Here is a 24,231-nt window from a genome sequence, read left to right on the forward strand (position 1 = left end):
ACCCAGTCTCTACCTAATAGTTGCTTTACAAAACCATTATCCAATAAAGGTGTAATAATGGTATGCATCATAATGCACAGAGAACAAGTCGCCCAAAGCATAAACCACGGCAAAGGAGTCGTTCAATTCAGACTAGAGAATTGTCTTTTTAAGTTGTCGTAGAATGGTTTATTCTTTCTAATCATTTGAGGGTCTGGTTACATGTTGTTCTAGCTTTGAGATGAAAAGCTTGCATGTTGCTTAAGTGTTTAATAATATGTTTCGTGCGAGGGCGATTGAGTACTCAAGCAGCTTAGATGTTAGTGCCTCGACTGCTTCTATTCTTGGATACTCAACAAATCCGTTTCATGTTTGTATTCCTAGGGAGAAAATCAAGCAAAAAACACTCGACTAAGTCAACGGATTCGTGTGGATGCAAACAGTAGCCTTTGGATATTGCCGAGGTCCGACACGTCGCAAATTTTCCTTAAGTTTGTTTTCAATTTACGTTATTGCTACCAGCTCACCTTGCAGTAACGTTTGACCAGCGCAGATATCCGTAGCATATTGTTACCTGTAGTATATATATTCGAATTGGTCCCCATCGTGGTACATGACAATAGTTGTCGAAACGGTAATCGTTGCAAACACGCTTTTTTGCACTAAGTGTAGGAGAAGACGCAAACATCATAATTGTACTAAATCATTCCTATGTCAAAGTCGAATTACAAACCTGCCATCCGTTCTCGGAGTTCTGCGCGGCGGCGGCGGTGGAAGCTCTCGGTGGGGTCGCACAAGTTGTGTGGGATCGTCTTTGCGACGATTTTCAGTTGTTGAGGTAGATACTGGTATACTGACCGACGAATCCGAGTTCGCGCCAGTCGAAGGCGTTGACGATGACCCGCTCTGTTGTCCCGGGGGTGGCGAGGCGTATGCTACCAGCGGAAGCGGTAAAATTGGGTTGGGTGTTTCTTGCACCGGTGTCGGCGGTTCAACGGGACTCATCGCTGGGATAACCCCCACCGATATCGAACTGATTCTCGGCGTTGCTGCTCGAGGACTCTGTGAGAAACGAATAAGTTAGAGACAGACGAAGATGTAGCACAGTAGGATTGGCGTTCGCGTTACTACTACTATTTAAAGCAAAAATGTTTTTTTGCTTTAAATAGTGCGTATGTTACCGTTGAATCTTATTATCCGTGCAAATGTCACTATGGAATGTGAAAGCAATAAAAACCAGTTTTCAACACGAAATAAATAATGGGGTGATAACGCAATCTATGTTGTTAGGCACAGTCCTTTTTGTCGCTAAGAATATCTTAAGGACGCTGCGAAGATTATAGAAGAGGCTGAATACAGATGGCAACATCTATGGCCAAAGCAGCTAAGTATCCACTTGTGTGCTAAGTGACCACTTGCTTTCAACAAATGCTAGCAAATTGGCCTTCGAAATAATTTTTATGGGTCCTACTAAATACGATCATATATATAGGTATTCTGCAAGATAACTTTTTGGTGACTGACTTTCGTACGGTAGTCCAAGTTTTTCAAGGTACGTTTCAAGCAGGATCGTAAGAAGTAAATGCTGTGGTCGCCGTTTTCGCTGCTAGTGCAGCTTCGCCTTCCTTGTCATTTAAGTTCTGCCTTACCTCTGCAGCTGATGACTGCGTAGGGGTTGTCCCACTGTGAGCTGCTTGAGGCTGCTGACCAGTTTGCTGCAGCGAAACTTGGCCGGAATTCTGGTTCGTTGTAGTATTTACTTCGCCGGTGCCGCCTTCGTCGCTTCCCGAGTGTGATGACGGCTGCTGCAGCTGCGGACGTTGCTGCTGAAGGCTGAGGGATATCGAGGTTGATTCGCTGCTATCTAGGCTATGTATAGGACTTGGTCCCTCGCTAACCGGCGCGCTGTGCGTCACCAGACCGGACACGTTCTTGGTCTTCAGCAGCGGCGGTTTTGTAGGGCTGGAATTGTGCAGCAGGGCCCGCTGCAGCGTTCGCGGGGATGGCGGACTGTGTGGACATAGCGTCTTTGTCGGAGATGCCAGAGGGACCTTTAAAGTACCAGTGTGAGGACATTATCCGAAGAAAAACAAGAAAACAGATCAAATTTTCGCTGATTACGTGATGCGGGCGGCGCAATAATTTAGACATGCATATTTCATGTATTTCCACTGAAGCATATCCCGACGACACATCTACAAAGCTATCATTCCATCTTATCACACTTAACAGCGTCATTACCGTGAGATTACCTGAATTGTTGGCGAAAATTGCGATCCGAGACTATCCTGCTTGTCGTATTGGTGTTGCTGGAGCGGCACAGAAACTGTTAGCGTATTTGAAGGAGCTGCAGATGGCCCAACTGGAGAACATCCCTTAAGCAAGAAGGCACGCCGCTCCGGCCTTGGACTCGTTACGGTGACGGAGACCGACGAAGTCCCTCGTGTCTCTACACTGCGTGAACGATGCTGCTGTAAGAGATCGAGGTGATCGAGCTGACAACTGCTGTCCTGTCGTTGCAATTCGCCCAGTTCGAAGCTCGTGGCGCGACCGCCCTGCGGACTTCCACTGCTTGACGCCCCCTGCAAGGATCAAAGCGAAAGCGATCAAAATGAAAGAGCGACGCTTTTGTTATTCGGACAGAAAGCACATCGGGTGCGGGCCTTCTTCAATAGATGCCCCAACTGTGATGGGCAAAGAGCAAGTATTCATAATCTTGAAATAATGCATGTTACTTCGTTGTAATTATATACGCTACGAGAGAGCACATAGAGCGGACCACATATAGTGCGCAAACTAGCCAAAAGTTGTTTACAATGTGTGTTTTAATTTTTTATTTAATTTTTTTCTTATTTTAAATTTAAAATGTGAAAAGACGGCCAATATTTGTTTGATTTATAAACAAGTACAACTATCGAGGGTTTAAAGACCTATTTAAGTGAGAATTACCCTACTGTGGTGCTGAATCGTAAATGGAATCGCTACAAATAAACATGTTTCAAGGGGTTACGTATATTCTATTTCTCATATTTGCTACCCTTTTCGTATGTAGCAACAGACAACTAGATGTGGTTATAAATTACAGTGGCTGAAACTAGCATGAAAGTTAAAAATCACTGAACTAAACGGAAATTTGTATCAATTTAACTTTCCCAAAAATCGTAGCCCATATCAGTATTGACATAGTTGTAAAAGGGCTTCAAAACCGATGCGACTGTGATCGGATTAGGCGACGGGCCATCATCAGTGAACTAATCCATAGCTTTAGGAGTGTTAATACCGATGTTAGACGAATCTGACTGGCAGGTCGAGTGAAATGTTGAAAAAGCTCAGAGTGGGCGTCCAAGTGCTACTAAAATATATCGGTGTTTGTGTGTCATTTCTATTATTGTTGTTACCTTTTTCTATTATTTCTATTATTGTTCTACCTTGCTAAACTAGTACTGTATCCTCCGAAGAGAATAAGCTCTGCACTTACGAAAAGCGGCGTAGGACAGGGTACAGTTGGCGCCTGCGAACTCGCCGATACGGGGTCAGACATATCGATAGAGCCGGAATGCGAGTGCACCAAACTTGAGTGACTAGAGCTGCGTGGCGAGCGTCCTGCAGTAAGAAGCGACGGTCGTGGGGCGTCATCCTCGGGGTCTTCCGGGTAGGATGTGGCCAGGTACGCGAGCCCAGCGTGGCGTCCCTGCACGGCCGCCGCACGGGCTCTGGCGAACTGATCCTGTGCCTTGCGTAGCTGCTCCACCAGCCCGCGCAGCACTTGCTCCGGGCCAAAAAGCTGTAGGTACCAGGCGACGACGCGGTATTCGTTCTGGTAGACAAGTAGCAAGGACGCATCTTTCATATCGCGAACGATCAAACGCTCGACAACGAATGGTTGTCGAATTACCTTAAGCTTGTCCTGGCCCTTTCGACCAATGGACTTGCATAATAACAGCATATCGGTTAAAAATAGGCAGTGTACGTCGATCTTGCTGGAACTGGCGGCGTCACGGAACTTCACGCCGGGCACTTCGGCCACCAGTTGCCGGTTCTGCTGTCCACAGCCGGGCATCGCGCAGGTTAGGTCCAAGGTAAAATTGTCCCGTAGCGCTTTCTCCACTTCGTCACTGGTAGTATCGAATGGTTCGTACGCCTCAATTCGGCCAATAAGCGATTCTAGTCGCTCGTGTTCGTGGCGTTGCCGGAGCCTTAAGTAATCGGGAAAAGGCAAAAGAGAACGACTAATTTGATACACCTTTGAGGCATACGTACTATAAAAGCATGCTTAGAGATGACGCAATATGGAACATGCTCTGCTATTCCCTGTACGATGTTAGGTATTCTGAAGGCCAGTCACAGAATCATTGCGAGGCGCAGATTTGTGATGGACTAGTGTCTGATGACGCGTGGACCTTTATGACGTTTAGAGCCGATACTGAATCACCGTAATGTCTTAACGGAGCTGTAATTCCCTGCCATCGATTTATAATACAGTAAACTTTTGATCAAATGAATTAACTCAACGTGAACGTAAGCCATATTATGTTTGATACATCGCACTTCGAACGAATTTCGCGTCTATTTCTCTAATACAACATACGGTTACTGCAAAATAAAATTTCGACTTTTTTCTGCTCATTTACGCTAAACCTTTTTAGTAAGGTTTAGCGTTTAAATACTCGCAGGTGTATTCGCCATATCCTGAAACAGGGAAACGACTGAAATCCTCTTCACTAAGAAACAGTGAATTCTCGGTGTTACTGACATTAAAATTAAATTTTCTACTTTAGAATATTCTGAACGTAAGAATCTTTTCATAGGTTTTAATCTCAGTTAGCGCATCTCAATATTTTATTATTTTAAAAGTATATGTTCGGTTTATAAGGGTTACTTAATTATTTATCCAGCCAGGAATATCGTTATTCCTAAACAATAAAACGCTACGCCCACACATATCAGCTAATTGTACATTTAAAAAACATCATATAAAAACAATGGTGTTTTTTTGCTCTTGAACCCAATCTGTGTTACTGACATCCGCAATTCTCAAATTTCTGCTAGACCATAATTGGCTGCTCCCAAACTGATGTGACTTCTGGGAGAATGAAACAGTGTAGTCGGCCCTGCATTTAAATAGTAACAATTATGCTTGCAATACTTGCATGTGTATTTAAACTGTTTAATTAACTAACTTACTGAGCGTCAACGTTGCAGACGAATCGCTCGACCATGTCATTCATTTCGGCTAGACCAGCACGCGTTTCCAATTGGTCTGTTTTCTTCAGTATGGCCTTTAGGAGTAGCGAGTACTTGGTTAGCCGCTGCATCGGCTTCACGAGCAAATCGGTAAATCGTAACCGACCGCACTCTTTCTGCGATTCACACCACTGTGGTGACGTTGTTGGATCCGACATATTGATTTGAGGTACGAGCAAGAATGGTAAACAAAACATTAGTTACGAATTGTTCTTTTCACACTATTTCACACTACGAGACATAGCGGATTTTTCGAATTTGAGAAAAACAACTACAGATCAGAAACTCTTCAATGTCAATCCGCTGTTGCACCACAACGGCCACATTCAACGTCACACACGGGCCAATCGGTCGCATCAGGTGATAGATTCGACTAACTGTACCTACTGAGCATACTTGGACAGTAGGGTTAGGCTATCTTGGATAGGTTTTGTTGTTGGCAATGAATTAGGATAGACGACCTAGCGACAAAACGTACAAATAAACTGTTAAAGTACAGCCTCTATTTGAATATGAAAACGTACATTGTACCCTCTCTTCTGACCTATAGCCTGCCTTCCAAAAAGTAGGACGCGTTTCTAGAAAATTTGTATAGAAAAGTATTTTTCGAAATTTCATGTTGGTGCACACCACGTACTTAGATCACTCATCCTGCCAGGAAGCGCAACTTATTCCTGCATCAAGGCTGCGGTTGTACTTTGGGATGTAAATGATGTATTGGGTGTTGTGCATCTGGACGTTAATGTCTGCGAAGATCCGTGATAGAGTACTAGAATCCGTTATGGAAGCTTAAGATAGCTTTTTTATAGAGTAATGGCCGAACAGGCAGCTACTTCCGTTCCTACTGTTATCTAAGATATATTTGCTATACATGTTATAAGGCTGAAAGGATAGGATTATTGAAAGGCGAGAAGGAGGTAATATGCTCGTTAAATTTCGTATAGCAGTCGACCCTCAAGGGTCTCATATGCTAAAACTTCAATGCACGACTACCCAACAAGCGAATAGGCGCATCATGAGTTTTGGCTTGAATAATTATACACCTCCATATACATGCTATTATTGATGTTTTTAAGGTTCCTCCGCACGGTTATCAACCATATAGGCACAGTTTGCGAATGTAGGCTCTAATAAGCCTTCATGGTTTAAAATGCTTTCAAATGAAATATTAGTAAACAAATTAGTGATACAGCAAGAAATCAAAAGAACACCACTGCATATATAATTCAATATTTTCATTCCTCTCTCGCGACCGCTTGTTCTGTTTGTCTGAACAAGACGCTGCCACGACCGACCCGTTTATTTGATGGAAATAAACGTACAAGTTAACAATGAACCAGCCGTCTTCTTCATGTTCATTTTGCCGGTCGTCGTGTAAAGCCTCTCGATTTTCTTTATTGCTAACCTCGAATCGCTCCGACGCTCCATAAAAAGCATAGGATCTTCTCATCCTTCTGGCAAAATCGTCCTCTTGCACTTTAACCCCTATGTTCTTACACCATTGGATCGATTAGTTCGCGCCACGGCAATTTTTCGACGAAGAAATTGAAAAGTATCAATATTTCTTCAGAAACAGAATTTGTGCAACTGCGCAAACTGATACAAAATGGTTCAAGTGACACACAAAAAGTCATAGCAACAGCGATCTCAACGACAATGATATCTATTTTACTGATCAGGGTTGGTGTAATAGCAATATGATGATATAATTATCTATTGAAATGCCTTGGTTAGCATTTCCGGTAGCCAAAGGTTACTCACGTGTTCCTCGGAAGAAATTCGAAAACTTAAAGGAATCGTGGTGTGAGCTTCAGAACAGCCAGCAGACTCACTGCTTGAAGCATTCGGCCGCTGTATGAGTCTCGGTCTGCGCCCATCAACGCCCTTAGAAAACTTAACCCAACGGTGTGGGAGCATCAGAAAGGTTGAAACAAAAACAGCGGAAGTAGAAGCAAAACTCGGAAGCCTGAATCTCCGCTCGAAACACAGCATTGACCTTCTGAATTGGTCAGACAAGATCAAGTTCGGCAGGTCTTCCGTGCCGCTTTGGTCTTGTCTTGTGAGCTTCCGCTCATCGTAGACTCAGTTGCTAAAGTCTCGTTCTCGTTCAGCGACTGAAGGACCTCTAAATACGATTGAACTTGAAATTGTCCACTTTTCTGGCGGGCCCTTTCGAATGGACAAGATTCAGAAGCGCCATTAGGTGCGAGAATGGATGGAGAAAAAATAATGACTTCCTCGTTTTTGACAGAGAACCCTCTAAAGCGCACAGAACCCAGCAGCATTTTAATTATGGCCTGTTATCAAATATTAAAGCAAATCGAGCAGTACAATAAATGTAAACAGCGCTGGCCGACGACGTACGACACGGACCATTTTTGTACTGAGCTGTAATTTGGGACGAAAATATAGCCACTTAAAAGGCTTTCTTTCATTAGACTAATTTCACTTCATTTTTGCGGAATTGACCGAATGCTTTTATCAAAATAAAATATTTACTCGGGTCTTCCATTTACAAGACATGTAAGGATACAAGAAACAGGTAAGCATAGATTTAAGTAGGCAGATTGCCAAATAACAAAAATAATGATATTATAATAAAACAGTCATCATATACTATTATTTTTTTCATACAACAACTAAGAAAATTACGTAAATATGAGCCTATGTATATTGCATTATTTCGCTCACATTTGCGACTACGTAACTGCCCAATGGGAAGTATTTTATTGTGCTTTATTTATATACCGTAAGCAACTGAACTGGAACTAGTAGCTTACCAAATTTAATCGTAAATGTTCGCAGCCTCGCAAAGTGGACAATGATATTAACGCGTTTTAGCTACTTTAATACGTAAAATGTTAGCTAGTTTTTTTCTGGTTATATAGTTTAACGCGTCTCCTGATAGGTTCAGATAGAATTAGAAGCAGAACCCGCTTAGTAGGAATCGGTCTTGGATAGCTTTGCCTCTGCGCTACAACTCGCGCGCTCCTACTATGATAAGCTTAGCCCGTAGTATACGGAGAATATAAAGTCAGCAAGGTACACCAAGTTATTTGCTCTCTCGACGTGAGTTCAGCCCTAAAGGTCCGAAGCGGACTGGAATGAAATCCTAATAGATAACGAGATGCGCTGCGGTGGAAATCTGAGGTTCGACTAACAAAATCGTTTTCCTGCTTCTTTTCTTCGCAGAATTTTTTTTAGGGAACTCTACCAGCGGCACTGATGTCACACGAAGAACAACGATTACGATTGGAGTTGAGTGCTTGACAGGTACATGGGCGATTCCGCTATCATTCTATCACTAAGTAATCAGAGAGAGTGTCTGTCGAGGAGAGGATGACTACGAAAGCAACCTGCGGACAGGGCAGACTTACGTCATGCTATTGAATTCTACGCATTCTGCACACTCTTCTCTTAACTCTCCTTAACAACTCAGCCCACCCGTAGCACGTCTTCTTCTATTTACCGATCTCGCCGTTCGTCATACTCGGGGTGCATTGTGCCATTAAAAGTGGGCTAAGGACGATAGCTTTGTGTGGCTGACGCGCGGCAAACTTAGGTCAAAGGCGACGAAAAATCCTTAAGTTAAAAGTGATTACGGTTGAGCAAAATCTGATTGTAGCTAAGTCAGAAAAGCATCTGATTTTCCCTACCTGCTGGCGGTTGTCAACCAACCGTCCGTATAACTATGGGAAGAAAGGCAAGACGCAAGGACAAATTTTGCAGGGAAAATCGCGTGACCGTGAAGCCAACCACTGTGAAGAGCCTACAAAACTAGTGGACCAGCTAAAAAAATCCGGAAAAAACTGTAAGCCGCTAACAAGGGAATCGGAAAGGTCGACCGATGCAAGCTGCTTCTCAGTGTCGCATTGGCAGCTTTATTTATTATGTTTACAATATATTAAACCGGCAGTCGATTTTCTATTCGTTTTTTCTATTGCGCTTGGAATCGCACTACCGTCGTATAATTTTGGTCGAATCCCTGTCCATGATGTAAGTCTACTATCTTTTTGCACGAGGCTGTCTAAGAAATAATTTTAGTTAAATATGTAAGGAGAAAACTTTAAGGGAAAGCAACTCAATAGATAGGGTCCTAAAAATGAGTAAAGCAGAACTTGCCAAACCGAGACTTACCGCGACATAGCTTTTGAAGAGAACAGACTCGTGACGATTTTCTTTAACATATGCGAGACAGGTGGCTTGCTCCAGGCAGTATTTTATATATGGCTCGAAGAGTTCTTCGAAATGAATAAATCCGTCGCGTAGCCGCAGTGGATTCAAAGGTCGCCGATGTATACGACCCTCGCGAAGAAGCGGTTGAAGACATTTCGTCCAGAATGTCCTGTTCACTTCGTATATGTCCACGATATTACTGAACATTTTGTCAACGTCGATCTGCAATTTAGTCAGATGATAGAACAACAGCATTTGAGTCAAAGTGGTCTCTAAATAAGTAACCATAGGCAGTCATAGAACCAGGCATGTTTTGGTTGATCACATTCACTTGGTTTTATTTTATTCAATACGCTTTAGTTTTAAATAAAAATTTGATGGTAGATGCGTGCAAATTTCATAGGGGCAAATTCGAAACGTTTTTCATCACCATCACATGATTCCATAGAGCACTACATGGCGTTCCACTCTAAACATCCCATTCGTGTGATTTACTAATACTGGCAAACGAATTGTTTTATACGAGAAACTTCCATCTCATAATTTCGATTAGATTTACCAAAACATCAGTGAAATTTCAGAGCCATTGACTCAAAATGACTGCTATAAAGTTTATAAGCATCTTAAACTGCGCAAATTTAACATTTTCTTCCGCAAACTTTGCACCTGAATTGGTCTCCGTCTATTTGAACATATCCCAATAACGTAAACAGTGTCGTAAGTTATCGCGTTCTTATGGCTCCCATCGCGCGGATACACCACACTATCAACACGGACGCTAGCAAATCGGCCTCGAAACGTGGAGAAAATTAAGCTCGACAAGCTATTGCAGCATCATAGCCTCTGCCGATTTCTGAATGTTCGAAAGGAAAGCGACCAACTCAAATTTGCGCTCCGTTAGGTCCGCGCGAAAATTCAACTATGCATATGACCTGAGAGGGTAGTATTGTTTTCGGGAATGGTTGCCAACATTTTTATTTCACCCTGTTCATAGTCGCAATGAAAAACGAAAAGGTTAAGACGCATAGGCGGCTAGTAAACAAATACGCCAATGCAACGGGACTAAGACGCAGCAAGCGCTACGACAGAGAAACATAACTTTGCGGTTCATCGATGAGCGCTGCTCCCGATCGTCCGTTAGCTGCTGCTATTGTTTCAGCGTACACGACTTATTAAACCGTTTTGGAAAGTTTATTCGACACTTGAACGAGTCATTATTGACGGGAAAACTGCCTACGAGAAATGGACGCGATGAAGCTGATAGCTAATGGCGTGTTACCTATTAGCTTCACAGCTTTCAGGGAACATGTGCATGCACATAGATTCGTGCAGTCATGCAGCTGCTTGCGACTAGTGCAAAAATAAAACCGAAGGTACCGACTATGGCTAATGGTTCTGTTATTGTATAGATATTTTAGTACAAAGTCGTGCACTGCAAGTGTGGCTGCGCTTGAAAAACCGTGTCGAAACGATTGCAGAAACGGCATACATGTTTCAACGCGAAACAAATACAGTCGGCATTGTGCGAGTGCCAACGTAATAGGGTAAGTAAGCGTGATTCATATTTGAGAGACGATTATCCCTCTGTTTAGGTCAACTACACCGATTCTTCGAAGTTCCGTGTACTCGCTCGATTCGCCTCAGGACCTGTTTGAAATTATTCGAGTCCCACCGACCCGAACTACGCCATTATCGCTGACGATAACATTGGGTATTAGACGTTTCGGTTCAACGGACACTATTTTTTTGTTTACTCGGCTAGAGAATACAGCTTAAAACCTTTTCGTGGTCTGCGGGGAAAACAGGCAGCACGGATAAAAAGGCGAGATGCCCCCGTACGTACAAGGAGAAAAGCACATTTCCTATACTTGTAGTTAGGTAGCTGTGTTGTTAAGTTCGAGCTAGCATAAATAACACACGAGCACAGGATTGAATAGCATTTGGTGCTTTAATCATGTGTTAGATCGATAGTTTCGGAATTAGTTCAAGTGTACAAAGTTTTTTAATATGCACGTTTATATATATGAATCTACAAGGAGGACCAAAAATCTTTTTGCAGTTTTTTTTTTTTAATAAATCAATTGTAAAGTTTTCATTTTATAGCTGCAATATAAACAAAAGGAAGCAAGTGAAGAGTCTAAAACGTTTGCCCCCTTCCCTACATAGCTTCCATGTTGCCCATTAGTCAAGCCGTGTATATTGCCTACGTTTAATTAGCTTACACTATAAGGCCACCTTGAATTTACTGTCTTAGTTTCTTCCGTTCTCGCGTTTTTTTACTGTCTAGTGATATACATCGACGTGGGGCCTTGGAGGAATTTATCGTGGCATGGCATTTTGTGTATATCTATTTTGCTATAAAATTGCATAACAGCATACATACTATAGCACAGTATTCTATAGATGTTTATACATCAAATTTTTCCTACCTAATTCGATCTCATTTACGTAACGAATACTTTATGCAACTAGCTTTATTACCATAGATGCTTAGCAATATAAGCAAATTACATTAACGTGCATCATATTCCATCTTTTTCTTTTTTTGCTGCTGTCTTGAAAAGACACCGCACTATTCCCGCACAACTTGTTTCCAACTTCACTGTTCTATGTAGCGGCGACTGCGCTTGACTCTTTTGATGATGTTTTATCGCCCCATTTATTTTTACCCTATTCATGTTAAAGTGGGGCTTGCAATATACCAGCCAACAATTACGACAACATACTCTGGCTCTCATAATGCGTCCCTCTACCCTACGGTCCGTACTTTGCTAACTCCATTATGTAGAATACACAATGAGGTTGTCATTTTGAACGCCCTTGCTTTTATCGTCTTTGGCTTTCGGAACGAAGTGTTCGCGTGAAAGCGTTTGTGCGCGCTTTCAGAATCCTCCATTGCCGTCTGTACCGTTTCCAGCACCATACACGCTTGAGCCTAATGGTCCCTGGAACGATGTGGACGTTCAAGCAGCTTCGTTGTCCGTGACTTTGACCATCGTCCGACCAGATAAGTGAGAGTCGCGTAAAGCTCATTTGTATCGGGGCGCGTCCACCTACCTACAGCCCGTCACAGTCGTACGCGTAAAACATTTCACTGCTTACTGCCCGTACACGAGCATATATGGCTGGTACGTTATAACCCATATGGGTTTCTTGTTAGTTTTACTTATGTTCTACCAGCCTCTGCCGGAGAAGGCAGGAAAGTCTCTTCGAACCAGGTAATGAGCGTCCGGGGGAAACCTGAAACGTTCTCCGTTGTTGTGGCTCAACGTTATCCATCGTCGCCGTTTTGAATGAAAGCGCTTTGCTCTTGATATACAGGAAAAATTTAGTAAAGAAGTAATTTTTTTCATTTTCGAGTAAAGAAAATGTTCGGCTTTTCTACATCATTTGGAGCCTGCGTTTGTCAAGAACTCGCCCTTACACTTCACTGAGTACGCTTGCTCGCGTGAAAATCTTTCGCTAGCTTCATTTGGTTCTCGTTTTATCTCGTGTTTCATTTTAAGTCTTCTAGTTTGCCTAGTATCTGCTTCTCGTAGTTTCGGTTTCACGTGTCGGCTCTTATTTTTTGTCCAACTCCTTTCCGCAGCCCATCCGCGCTCTCCTCCTCGTTTTCTATTCGGCTTTCATGTTTCTCCATCTTTAACTTGTGTCCTGCGTCTACTCTTGTTCAGTGACGTTCATTCTCTGAACTCTGCTTTTGAGCTCGTCACCTGACCGAGTAGCAAAAAGGCGCAGACCTGGGCTCGCCTCCAGGACTGCACGTTCACCTTCAGAAGTAGCCTTCTTTCGTCATCCGCTCTCCTATTTAAGTTATTCCTAAGCTACTACTGCACTTCTTCTTCAAGCTATCTTCTCTGGCCTTGTTCTGCCATGCATTCCGCCTGTACGCTCCCTTTATCTCTAATTTTAGTTAGAGCTGTCGCATCTTTCTTGCTGCTTTTTGATAGGTATCATTACTCCTGGAACGTTGCAACGAGAGCTATGCTCCTTTTGAATGGCGTTGTTTTCGTTACCTCGGTGTGTATCTGCTGTTAGATTACGCTGCTTTATGATTAGTAGCTGTCAAATACTGGTGCTATTGGAAAAGTGCGTGGCGTGGCATGGCGTTGACGCTGTTCCTCTTCAGTAAATAATCTGACACGAATTCTCTATTACGAATTTTCGATTAAAGTTTGGCCTAAGGACAGCAATGTTTTAGTTATTCGCGAGACCTCTGTTCGTGCCTTTTCCGTACTGCCGCACGATTCCGACTCAGGTTAAAGTAAAGTGTACAAAAGAGCGACTAATCACGGACACCCCTTTGAGAGAAAAACGCGATCGCAACGACAACAGCAGCAGCAGCAGCAGCAGTTACAACAACAATAATATTTGCCTAAAAAAACAACTTATAAAAACGTCCGTGTTCCTCGTTGGGAAAACAACAAATGCTGCGGCTTTTTTTTGCTTACCATATTACTAAGAGAAACAACATTGGACATGCTTACTGATTGCAATAGATCTCAATCGTGATGCATATCCGGTTGAGCCATTAAAAAATCTCCGGTTTTATCATCATTTCTGTAGAGAACGCAACCACTGATAATAAGCTGAGGATCATTGTTTCTTTGCCGGCATTAACTACGATATTCCGTGATCAGAGTCTGGCTTCACCGGTGTCACTAACAATGCATGCTTTGTTAAATTGCTACAAGCGGTCTTTTTAACGAGACTGATCTTGTTCTACCGTACGTTTTATTGGATCTCTATGGAGATCTTCTAACGAATCTTCGGTACACCTACATGGTAGAACTGACTAATTACTGTAACCTATGCAGTTGGTTTGTTAATTAATCTTTTGCTTCTAGGCAAGATGAAGTATTAACCATTGTTCTGAGAAAACAAAAGATTTCGTCAATTAAATAGCTTTTCTGACACCTGAAATCCGCTAATCGCCGATGGCTTAAACGTGGTATGCTACTTTAATGTACGCGACCAACGGCTCAATTAAGCACAGCACTGTGTCCTCCGATTAGTACGTGTCGTCTAACTTAAACCTCCATTTAGGATATTATTGTGCGGGCACACACATACACATTCAAACACTCCAAAGCCAGCACTCTGTAGATACCGTCCTGTTTCCGGTAATAGTTCCGGAAACGAACGTTTATTGTATGATTTTTTCTCTCCCCTAACTCTACATCTAGGATATTGGTGAAAAGTGTCTGCCACCTGTCTAATAGTCTTAGCCGTCACTAAGAAAACCAATGTCATGTTTAAAACTTCGTGTCCTCTGAAGGGCGCGTGTCAGTAGGGTAATTCGGGGTTGCTGTTGACAGCAAAGCTAGCGGCCCTGAGTCCCGAAGCATATTCTCTTACATCGGCAACAAAGCTTCACTAAAGGCGCTAAAGCCACAAACATTTTACACAAAATTGACCTTTGTAATTTTCTTTTTGCTACCGATACTTCCATCACTGTTATTATAGCTACAGCAGGCATCGCGCTGAAGAAATCTCGGCTGATCAGACACTCGCCAGTTGATTCTGTTCGTACAGAATCTTGGCGTGTATTTGCCACTTCTCGTGTAATCACCGCTGAGGGGTGTTGTATTGGGTGCAATAAACGGCGACAATTACTAGGTGCATTTTGATATTGCCCAGCTTTCATGCAGCTCTTGTGACGTGTATATATACATTTAACCTTTAGCCCAAAACGAGGTCGAAACTTGAAAAAAAAACGCCTCATCTTAAATGTCTGTCTCTATTTCTAGCTACCGTAGAATTTTCGTGCATCAACGTACACGAAAACGACGACATACGACTTCTTTAACACAACATTGAGGATTTGAGAGAAAGAACCTAATCAGGACGGGGGATCATGATTAACTAGGGGCAAATTTTCGACAAACCGACCATTCTCGGACCCAAAACCCTACTCCCTTTTTGATATCCCTTCGCTGTTCGTACTTTTTCGACCTTCACCTGCCGTTCCCACTTTGACTTCTCTTTTTTTCATCAATTGTACTTGAACAAATTTAAGGTGTCTGGTATTCTTTCAGTTGGCTATTTCTTACCAGTACGTGCCAAAAAGTATTTACGACACCCAGGCTCGAACCTAGACTACCGAGTGTCCCAAAGCTGTACAAGCAGGTACGTTACCACTTCGCTATCACAAGGACTTGGAGAAATTAAATTCCACCAATGGCAACGGTAACCAGGAGCATTTGGCCTCGTTACCGGAGGCCGGATCGGATTTGGGGGAGACGTGCGGAATCACAGACGATCGGATTTTTACGATCTTTGTTGCCTTTTGTGTCTGCTTGTAAGAGCAGCGGGCCCGTTCTCCATAGCCTTATGTCATTCGAAACGCCGGTCCATCTCCCTTCACATCCTTCCAGAAAAAATCGAACAAGCTCTTTCTAACATCACATTACAATTTTGCTAGCCAGTGTTGCTACGACTGCAGTGACTATTGTTGAACTTGGTTGCCAGCGGCCAGCGATGGCGTAGCTTACTTGCACCACAGCCACCATAATCTTCATCTCTGGGACGAACAACCATCCCTCGTCGCTCCCGTCTTTCTTGACACCGCTGCCAATTATAGTTTTCACCCAATATATCTGCACTGTCTCTGCGATGTGTGTTATATTTGACATAGAAATACGTATGTAAAGAAAGCCGTCTTATCTTTGACATCGCGGCATAACATAACGCGGTAGGTGCCTGCTGCATATCATTGGTATTTTGTAATCCATCGCTATTTTCTAAAAAATTAGAATGACCAACATACCAACCGACTTTGCCCGCACGCGTCTTCGTCATGACGAAGCATTCGCTATTGTCGCCGTGACCGCCGCTCCTCATGCATTCTTTATTTCCAGTTACTAGAGGCAATTAGTTCTTAGGCCGCAGATTTGAACCGGCAATACTGAAGCGTTGTAGCACTACAGATTTCAGAGATACCTGCAACCATGTGAGCCGGCCTTACGGCCTTAGCTCTTTGACTATTCAATGTATGTTGCGACTGTATCTTCCGAGTATCTAGGTTCTCTAGCAGAAGTGTCCGATGTGGACACGTAGGAAATGATAAAAGGGCACGGGAAAAGTGACCAAACTGTGAGTCCAGGACGCGTTAAAGTTCTTATCATCGATGCATGTCCGAGGGAAATGAGGCGTAAAGAATCGCCAAATGCCGATCGCAAAACCTATAACAGACACGGACAACTTTTTTAGCCCGCACAGGAATAGGCCGGCAGTGAAATACCACTGGAAGTCCAAGCTCCTTTGCTACCTTATCAGTAGATTAATAAACGACGGACGTCATTATCAGTATGATATCGTACCAATATGAAACCCTTGTAGTGTTTTTAAGAATAGCAACAAATCATCAGTGTGTTTTCGACTCACTGTGAATAAACTGTGCACAAAGCTCAATGGAAATAGGGTCATATTGTATATAAAATACTGAGTATCACATGCGAGCAAATAGAAACAGGATGTTAGCTGAAGAACCTTCTGCCGTTTGGCACATACTAAAAATATACATACACGAATTAGTCATGGGTTGAAGGTAAAATAAATGTCTTTATCTATGGTAAATCTGAGCTGTAACTGGTTAAATATAGCACGAGAGGCAATACTACGATAACCGGTATAACATGGCATGTAGTGTTGATTTTCAGGCTCAGCCATCCGTGATAAATTACCGCAATGATTATCACAATGACCAAAACAATTTATGTTCAAACTATAAACATATTCATTCGATTAAATAATGATTTGTTGATGATTCAACCGGTTCATAAATCTAAAACCGATATAACAACCGAACAGGAAGAGTCGAATAGCTACCGTTATGAACTGCGATGAATACCGTCGGACGTTGCGAAGGACGTATATACAGATTGGATTTCGGAGTGGAAAGATGGGTCACTGTTCTCTGAGACCTCCGTCTCCATCGCGTTCTATATCCATCTCCATCCTATTGCTTTCCCTGTACCTATTTCAGGTTCAACTTGATTTTTAACATTTCAGTCTAACATCGAACAGGATCCTCACTTCAAATCAGATACGTGAGGTGAATACAGTTCGAACAACATCAGATAGCAATGAGTGGTTGGAACCCTAAATCCGGCTAAGTGTATGCCCCTCGCATCGTACGATGGCTATTTACACGAATAGCAATACGGCAAAGAAGATGAATTTGACCAAACGCCATATAACTTCGCGGACCAGTTTTGCAGCACAAAATAAACGCTCGTAAAATAGACCCAAATGAATCCGTAAAGTTAGTATCGCTGCGGTCCATGTCTCTTATCATTGATGTCAACGAAACTGTAGCTTCGTCTTGGCCGCGGACTTGATCTACGCCTGATCAGTATTACATTCGTATACTCCATCAGCATTTACACGTGCAACTGAACAATTACCTTTACAAGGGGCGATCCCCGGAAGCGATTTGATTATAGAATTACCATATGCACATTCTTCCCACTGTCTTCCACAATAGAGTAACTGCTAGATATAAACGTATAATTTGATGCAATACTCACATCGTTGAGCAGTCCTTTGTCCTGTAAGTTACATAGTGTCGAGAGGAAAAGTTCGACAACTACTTTCAACGTACGAATATAAGAAGCCTCGGTGGCTAATAGCTCCCACAGTGCTTCCTGTTGAGATTGAAGCTGCTTATCCAAGACCTGCAAAAAACACATAACTATGATACGACAAAAACCGATCGTCAAAAATAATCATGTACAAATAAGCATTATGTACACAATTAGCAAACCTAGACACAGCTGCAAATGATAATTGAGTATCGTTAATGTAATAGTAATTACGCAATTATAGCTGAAGCACACATTAATGGCCACATGAGCTGAAGTCGATTTCGCCTTTACCTCTGGTGATTCGACAATCTGTCTCCAACTATCCTCGATATAAAATAGACTCTCGTCATCATCGCTACCGCTTGAGTAACCGAGCGCCATGGCGGGGATGCCTGATTGTGCGTACTGGTTGAGTAACTCTGTAAGCAGACGCATATCTTCCTTGTCCTGCGAGGCCTTATCCTAATGTCAATAGGGGCATCGAGAAAGAAGGTGGACAACAGTGAGTGTCAGAATGAACCAGTCAAATATGGTATTTGAACAATGTTTTTTCCAGTGATATCCTAGTCAAGGCAAGATTTTTATACCGCAGGCCGTTGCAGCTTTGCGTTGTCGATAATCGAATTTATAAGATAAGCTGCATACATTTGATGGGCAGTGGATATTAAGAATTATGTCTCTATTGATTTTTTTTTTTAATTTATTCTCATTTATTGCTGATTGTAAACTTTGAAAATAACAAACTTTAGGCTTGCCCAATTTCTATAGAGCAGTCTAAATGAAAACAAATCTGTTATCGTGTTCGAAACTTATCAGAACTATCCGTTAAACTCCCTAAAAGAATTTTTCGCAAGTTTACTTACTGATAGCAGTTACAATTACTATATTTGTCTACTTTCGACTTCCAATAAAAATTTCGTTCCAGTTTAAGGTAGGCCTAAAAGATGTTTTCTCATAGCAACTTATTATAGCTAATATTTTCCCATATGCTCTTTATCTTAATGAAAACACCTTGCGCTAGTCAAATATGGCTTGTCGATAGGTCAACTGCCCGAGGCTATTGCCACCGATCAGTCAAGTGTAACGCTCCCGGGACCTGAAGTTTTCCTTCTAGACAGCTTTAAACGGATAGACAATGTACTACTCTATAGAGACTCGTCGATTTCTATTACTTACCATCCTGTATCCAGTGGCGAGAAGTCCAGCTTTTCGACCAATCGCTTGTCGGCCTTTCGAATTCTTCCACGAATTCTGTGAGTCGGCTATCTGTTGGAGTTCGCTGGAGAGATCCTCTGTAGACAAGCCACCCCGACGGCCTCGTTGCGACCCAGTCAGCGCTAGTGAGAAATAAAACCCAAAATGTTTAGCCTCAGATTGGATTCTAAAACCAGCATTAGTCAAAAAGCTATAATGCTTCGTGTAAAAAATAAATCAAGTATAATCCCATTTAGACAAAACGCAAAAGGTTTATAAAATAGACATAATTCCTTCCCAACCCTAATACATTCCTATATAATACAAAACTGACTTGCATTGTCTCTATTTGATATTTTCAATACTGTTAATTTTTTCTGCCGGAGCCTAATAGTACCTTGGTAGGCTGGTGGGCTACAATCGACTGAAGCAATGCTTTTACTGCACTGACAATAACATAGAACCTACAAGGCCTATCTATTATTCAAAGGCTATTTTCAGATTTATGGTTTAGGCGAGCCGCTACACTAAGCTCCTTGTCAGCTCTATCTGTAGATACGGCTATTATTGGTCTAGTTCAGCCAACCATACGATAAACGATCGGGCGACATAAATTATAGAATTATTAATAGAAATTATATTTGAAAAGAAAACTATGTATATATATATATAAAGAAAAACAAATAGAAATTAAAATTTCCACAGAACTTTTTATTCATTAAAAAAAGCTAAATCTTCTTATCTCTAACTCAATTTCGACCCAATCTTTGGCACCCGTATGTGGAGGAGCTTTATCAAATAATTGATTAATTTTTATAACAAGCTCTGATACAGTACGGCGGCGAATTTATGCCAATGCGTTGTCCATTAAACAAAGGGAGTTCAATATGAGTACTCCGCTTTACAAGCTTCCTGTAGGTGCTCCTGGCATCACCTTGTCGTTCTTGTTTGATCTCTCTCGTCTATCAGCCTCGAATGACATACAAATGCTTGACGAAAAAGAAAGGGTACAAACTCATATCCCATTTGTCGTTGCACAGACGGGAGCAGCAGAAGTGCGCGTTGCCTTTACGCGTCTGCATGTCGACATAGATGACACTTCGCTGTCGATTGTCCTGTTATGCAGCACATTTTAGTCCTACACTGGCCTGTCTGCGCTGTAGCCATAAAGCCGCCAAGCCAGGCGTGGTCCTACGCTTAGCCTGTAGTTGACGTTGTGCGCGAACGTCCGCCTTACATTATTTGGCCTGCGCAGCTCAACATTTACCATAAAGCAACAGCCACCGTACCTCCGTAGCGTGTCGAAGGACGTGCCTTTCAAGACTTTTCGGTGCCCCTCAGATAACGCTATACCGGTCTTGCTGAATTTTGCGTAGCACCTGGTGATGGTACAAGCAGCCGGTGAAGACGTTAGCCTTCGAAGCTACGAAGTGGAGCCGTTCGCAGCTGTTGGTTGACCAACAATAACTAGGCAGGCGCGCGAGGCTCTCCGTCATATCGTGCCATAGAAGATGTAGGTAGAATAGGCGCTCGTTAGGGACTGTCGATGGCAAAGAGCCTTGCGACAACCATCGCTGTCACCAGCAGCTCACCATTGTTGGGGGTGGTAAATTATTTACACTGGAGCGGTTGTTCTCACCCCTCCCCTCCCCCCGAAGCTCTAGACGCTATTTCGAACGTACGTGCACGGGGACGAATAATCAATATATTCGACTTCATTGAACAAACATCCGTTTAGAGCCCGGTTCTAACCGTAGGCCGGTGTCTTCGGTTTGTACCAAATATTAATTGAAGAGATATTTGTGTATTAAAAAATTCCGTTAGCCAAGCAGGAACAAAAGCCAACAGTGTGGAGTTCACCGTGGGCCCAGAAGGAGTTGGCACCCACTCAACGACGGGAAAAATGATATGTTGTCACAGACAATGAAGAGAGATGCAAACAAGTTACAAGATGTGATAAAAGGCTATGACCTCCGCCTGGTCCTGGTTCACAAAAAAGGTGAAGCGTATTTACTGCAAGTGATTCGATATGAACGAGAAAGATATCCGCTCAGGCCGCAAAATTAGTTATCTTCTGAACAGTAGTAGAATCACTTATTCGGAAACATCTCCTTTTGATAGAAGATGTCGAGAACTAGTCTCGTGACGACATAAGTCGCATGTCAAGAAACACGTGTAGCATTAATTGCCTCATGCCATAACCTTTAGCTGTTTTTAGCACAGTTTTAGTGGCTGATTTTAGCACCATGTTCTTAACAGAACATGGCGCTAAAATCAAGGGCATTACTTTCACAAAGATAAAGCATGCTAGTGCTATAGCCATCGTTCTGCCTAATAGCACTATTCTAAAAGGTTAGTAATCGTTACCAATTATAATCATATGCATAACACAATCAATCTCAGCTGACAATGTATCAGCATGAAAGCCAGGCAGCCGTTACCTGTTGCTTGAGCTGATCCCCAGGCAAATGCCTATATACGCATATGGACTACCACGCATATCTGTGTCAACTCTAGATCATCGTCGATTCAAGCGTGTACCGTTCGCTACGTACCAGAGGAGGTCATCTTGCGCTGATCCTTGTCTCGCAATGAGGAGGAGGAGTTCTGGCTGACGTTGCTGCTACCCACTCCTCTGACTCCTGGTCCTGAACCACCTCGCCATTGGTTTCCTGTACTCGATAGCGATGAAGTGGAATTCGCCCTAGCGACACTCTGCGACTCATGGCCTTCCTTCACTGGAACGACGACAGCCGCCAAGTAGAATAGCGATCAGCAAAAAACCATGAAATAACAACAGAACAGCAAACGGACCAACGCATGCGTTTATGTGAGTCTATCGATTAGATACGGTGCTGACATTTATACAGTGGCTAGTTAAAAACATATCGCTGGTTATTAAAATAGATAAGTACATGGCTATAACGATTAGTGAGTAGTACCGGGTCAGGAAACAGTAGAAAAACGAACATACTTTATCAGAGAGGGCATTAAGCCTTGTCTCGGTGTTGACATTGCCTGTCGAATCTGACAGATCATTCATATTGGAACTGCACGCACATAGCTTTAAGAACGTCATTACGTAGCGTTATACGTTGTCAAAGCAGTATTTATAATTAGTTTCGCTAACACGACGGATGCTTTTATAGTAACTTTAATAGTAGATACGAAAGACGGCAGAGGTTGCCGAACACATTATTTGGTATACATTTTGGCGGGGAACATCTTTCCACTGGCACGCAGAATTTTTTGTTCAAACGTTGGATTTTATCGTATTGTTGTTGTGTTGATTGCTTGGAAACAAGTTCATTTGCGGCTAATGGTAATAATGTCAAACAGGATTTTATCGAGTATCCAGTAACTGTGTCTAAACAAATAACTCGACACATATATTACATCAATGAATGAAACCCATCGTATTTGTCCATTGTAAATTAACAAGACTTCCTCAGTTCCGCTCACTGGCCGTCCGCACCACAATTAACAGCCGTAGTAGTTGAATCGAAATCAACGTAATATTGATTCCTTCTGGCATTAGCTTATCATGTTTACCCTTTTTTACTTTTCACTTATTTTGTAGTACATAGCAATAGCAAACGATTCGCAGGTAGACTTCTTCCTGAAGACAGAACATTCAGATTTGTGTTTGATATCTGATTATACGCTCTGTATACTTTTAATAGCGTAATCAAATGCCGCTCACCAACAAGCGGAAGGGAAAAACAGATATCTTAGAAAGTACCGATGAGACAGTACGACCTTTACAAAGGTACCGCAAATATGCTTTGCTGACTATTCCATCTTGTTAGCTCGCTGATAGGCTACTGTATGGCAATTTCTACGATAACCGCTATCAGAACTAATATCTCGCCTAGCCGAAACGGAAACGACTTCATTTAGAGTGCTTGTATCAAAACAGCACTGATTGAATATAGCGGCAATCAAGCGCGCATCCACACCCAGTCAACTCTCAGACGGAGCATGTTATGCTTCCGATTCTACCTCTCGTTTGAGAACTCTGAACGCTAACTAAGATCTTTTAGCGTTCTCCCACACAGTAAACAGGACAGTGGGAAATTAACGTCGGCCCGTTAACCGACATTGTTCGACGTCGACACCCTGTTTTAATCGAGAGACCGGTTTCCTCTATCCGATTTTTTTTTACCCTCTATCTATAAAGAAATGCTAAGAAAAAATAGCGCCAACAGCCCAACACAACCGTCGTAAGTAGGAGTTGGGACAGATCAATATTCACTTAACAGGTACCCTTCGACACCGCAAGGTTACCCTGTATCCATCCTTCGAGAGCTTGCGCAATAGTTACAGTGGACCAACAATGGAGCCTCCGGCGGCCAGCTGAATCGCTTCCCAGGCAACAGAGCCCCACACTGCTAGATACTGCGAAATAAAATTGGACGGCCAAAAGCAGAGCTATCATTCCCGTAAAAGCTAACCTCAGTGACCGGAAAGGGTACCTCAGCACTATGATGGCTGCGTCGATTCATATTAACACGATTGCCGACAGATCTCAGTTCAGTTCAGATATTTTTGAGCTACAGTAGAGGTAAGTGCGTAAGAAGGAACGACACCTGACTTAGCCTGTCTAGGACGATATAATGTCAGTGAGTGATTTTTCGGATACGGATCAGCATAGCTGATAGCTTGCGTGTTCGGTCGATGCTCTATTGGTACACTGCTACAGCCAGTATCTCCAGCACTTCCGGGTGACACTGACCGTAAGGGATACTTTAAATGGCTTGTCCAGTTACCGAATATAAGCATGGTGTTTCGCCCCCTATGGATAGGGTAACAACACTTCAGCACCGCCCCCATACATAAACAGACGTGCCTGCCCTTAGGTTCTAGTTAACCTGTGGCCTGTTATCTCAGTCATTCGGCTACTAGGGGTCTACTGATGCTAAAAGAAATAACGATCCAGTTGAATGCATGCTTTGAAATATTTACGAGCACCAGCAAATTCGTGTAATGTACATTGGTGGCCTTACGATAACATCCAAACACATGTTTGTCATTAGACACTGGTGTACAT

General features: G+C 42.7%; 1 protein-coding gene across 2 annotated transcripts in view; it reads right to left on the minus strand.

Moving 5' to 3' along the window:
* Window positions 1-24,231, minus strand: part of LOC111259955 (uncharacterized) — a 64,311-nt gene that overhangs the window by 6,715 nt on the left and 33,365 nt on the right. For both annotated transcript variants that reach the window (XR_015310811.1, XM_022832367.2), the window contains exons 3-12: window positions 21,737-21,919; window positions 19,164-19,324; window positions 18,279-18,449; window positions 17,931-18,077; window positions 9,361-9,621; window positions 5,164-5,354; window positions 3,458-4,175; window positions 2,232-2,561; window positions 1,629-2,030; window positions 713-1,041 (exon numbers count right to left, since the gene is read on the minus strand). Coding sequence is in view for 1 of the 2 variants with exons in the window: in XM_022832367.2 (XP_022688102.2) it covers window positions 713-1,041; window positions 1,629-2,030; window positions 2,232-2,561; window positions 3,458-4,175; window positions 5,164-5,354; window positions 9,361-9,621; window positions 17,931-18,077; window positions 18,279-18,449; window positions 19,164-19,324; window positions 21,737-21,919 (2,893 nt within the window). In the remaining variant the exon portion in view is untranslated. The remainder of the gene's footprint in view (window positions 1-712; window positions 1,042-1,628; window positions 2,031-2,231; window positions 2,562-3,457; window positions 4,176-5,163; window positions 5,355-9,360; window positions 9,622-17,930; window positions 18,078-18,278; window positions 18,450-19,163; window positions 19,325-21,736; window positions 21,920-24,231) is intronic.

The sequence above is a fragment of the Varroa jacobsoni genome, unplaced genomic scaffold (assembly GCF_002532875.2).
Source record: "Varroa jacobsoni isolate VJ856 unplaced genomic scaffold, vjacob_1.0 scaffold_388, whole genome shotgun sequence".
Classification (NCBI taxonomy): Eukaryota; Metazoa; Arthropoda; class Arachnida; order Mesostigmata; family Varroidae; genus Varroa; species Varroa jacobsoni.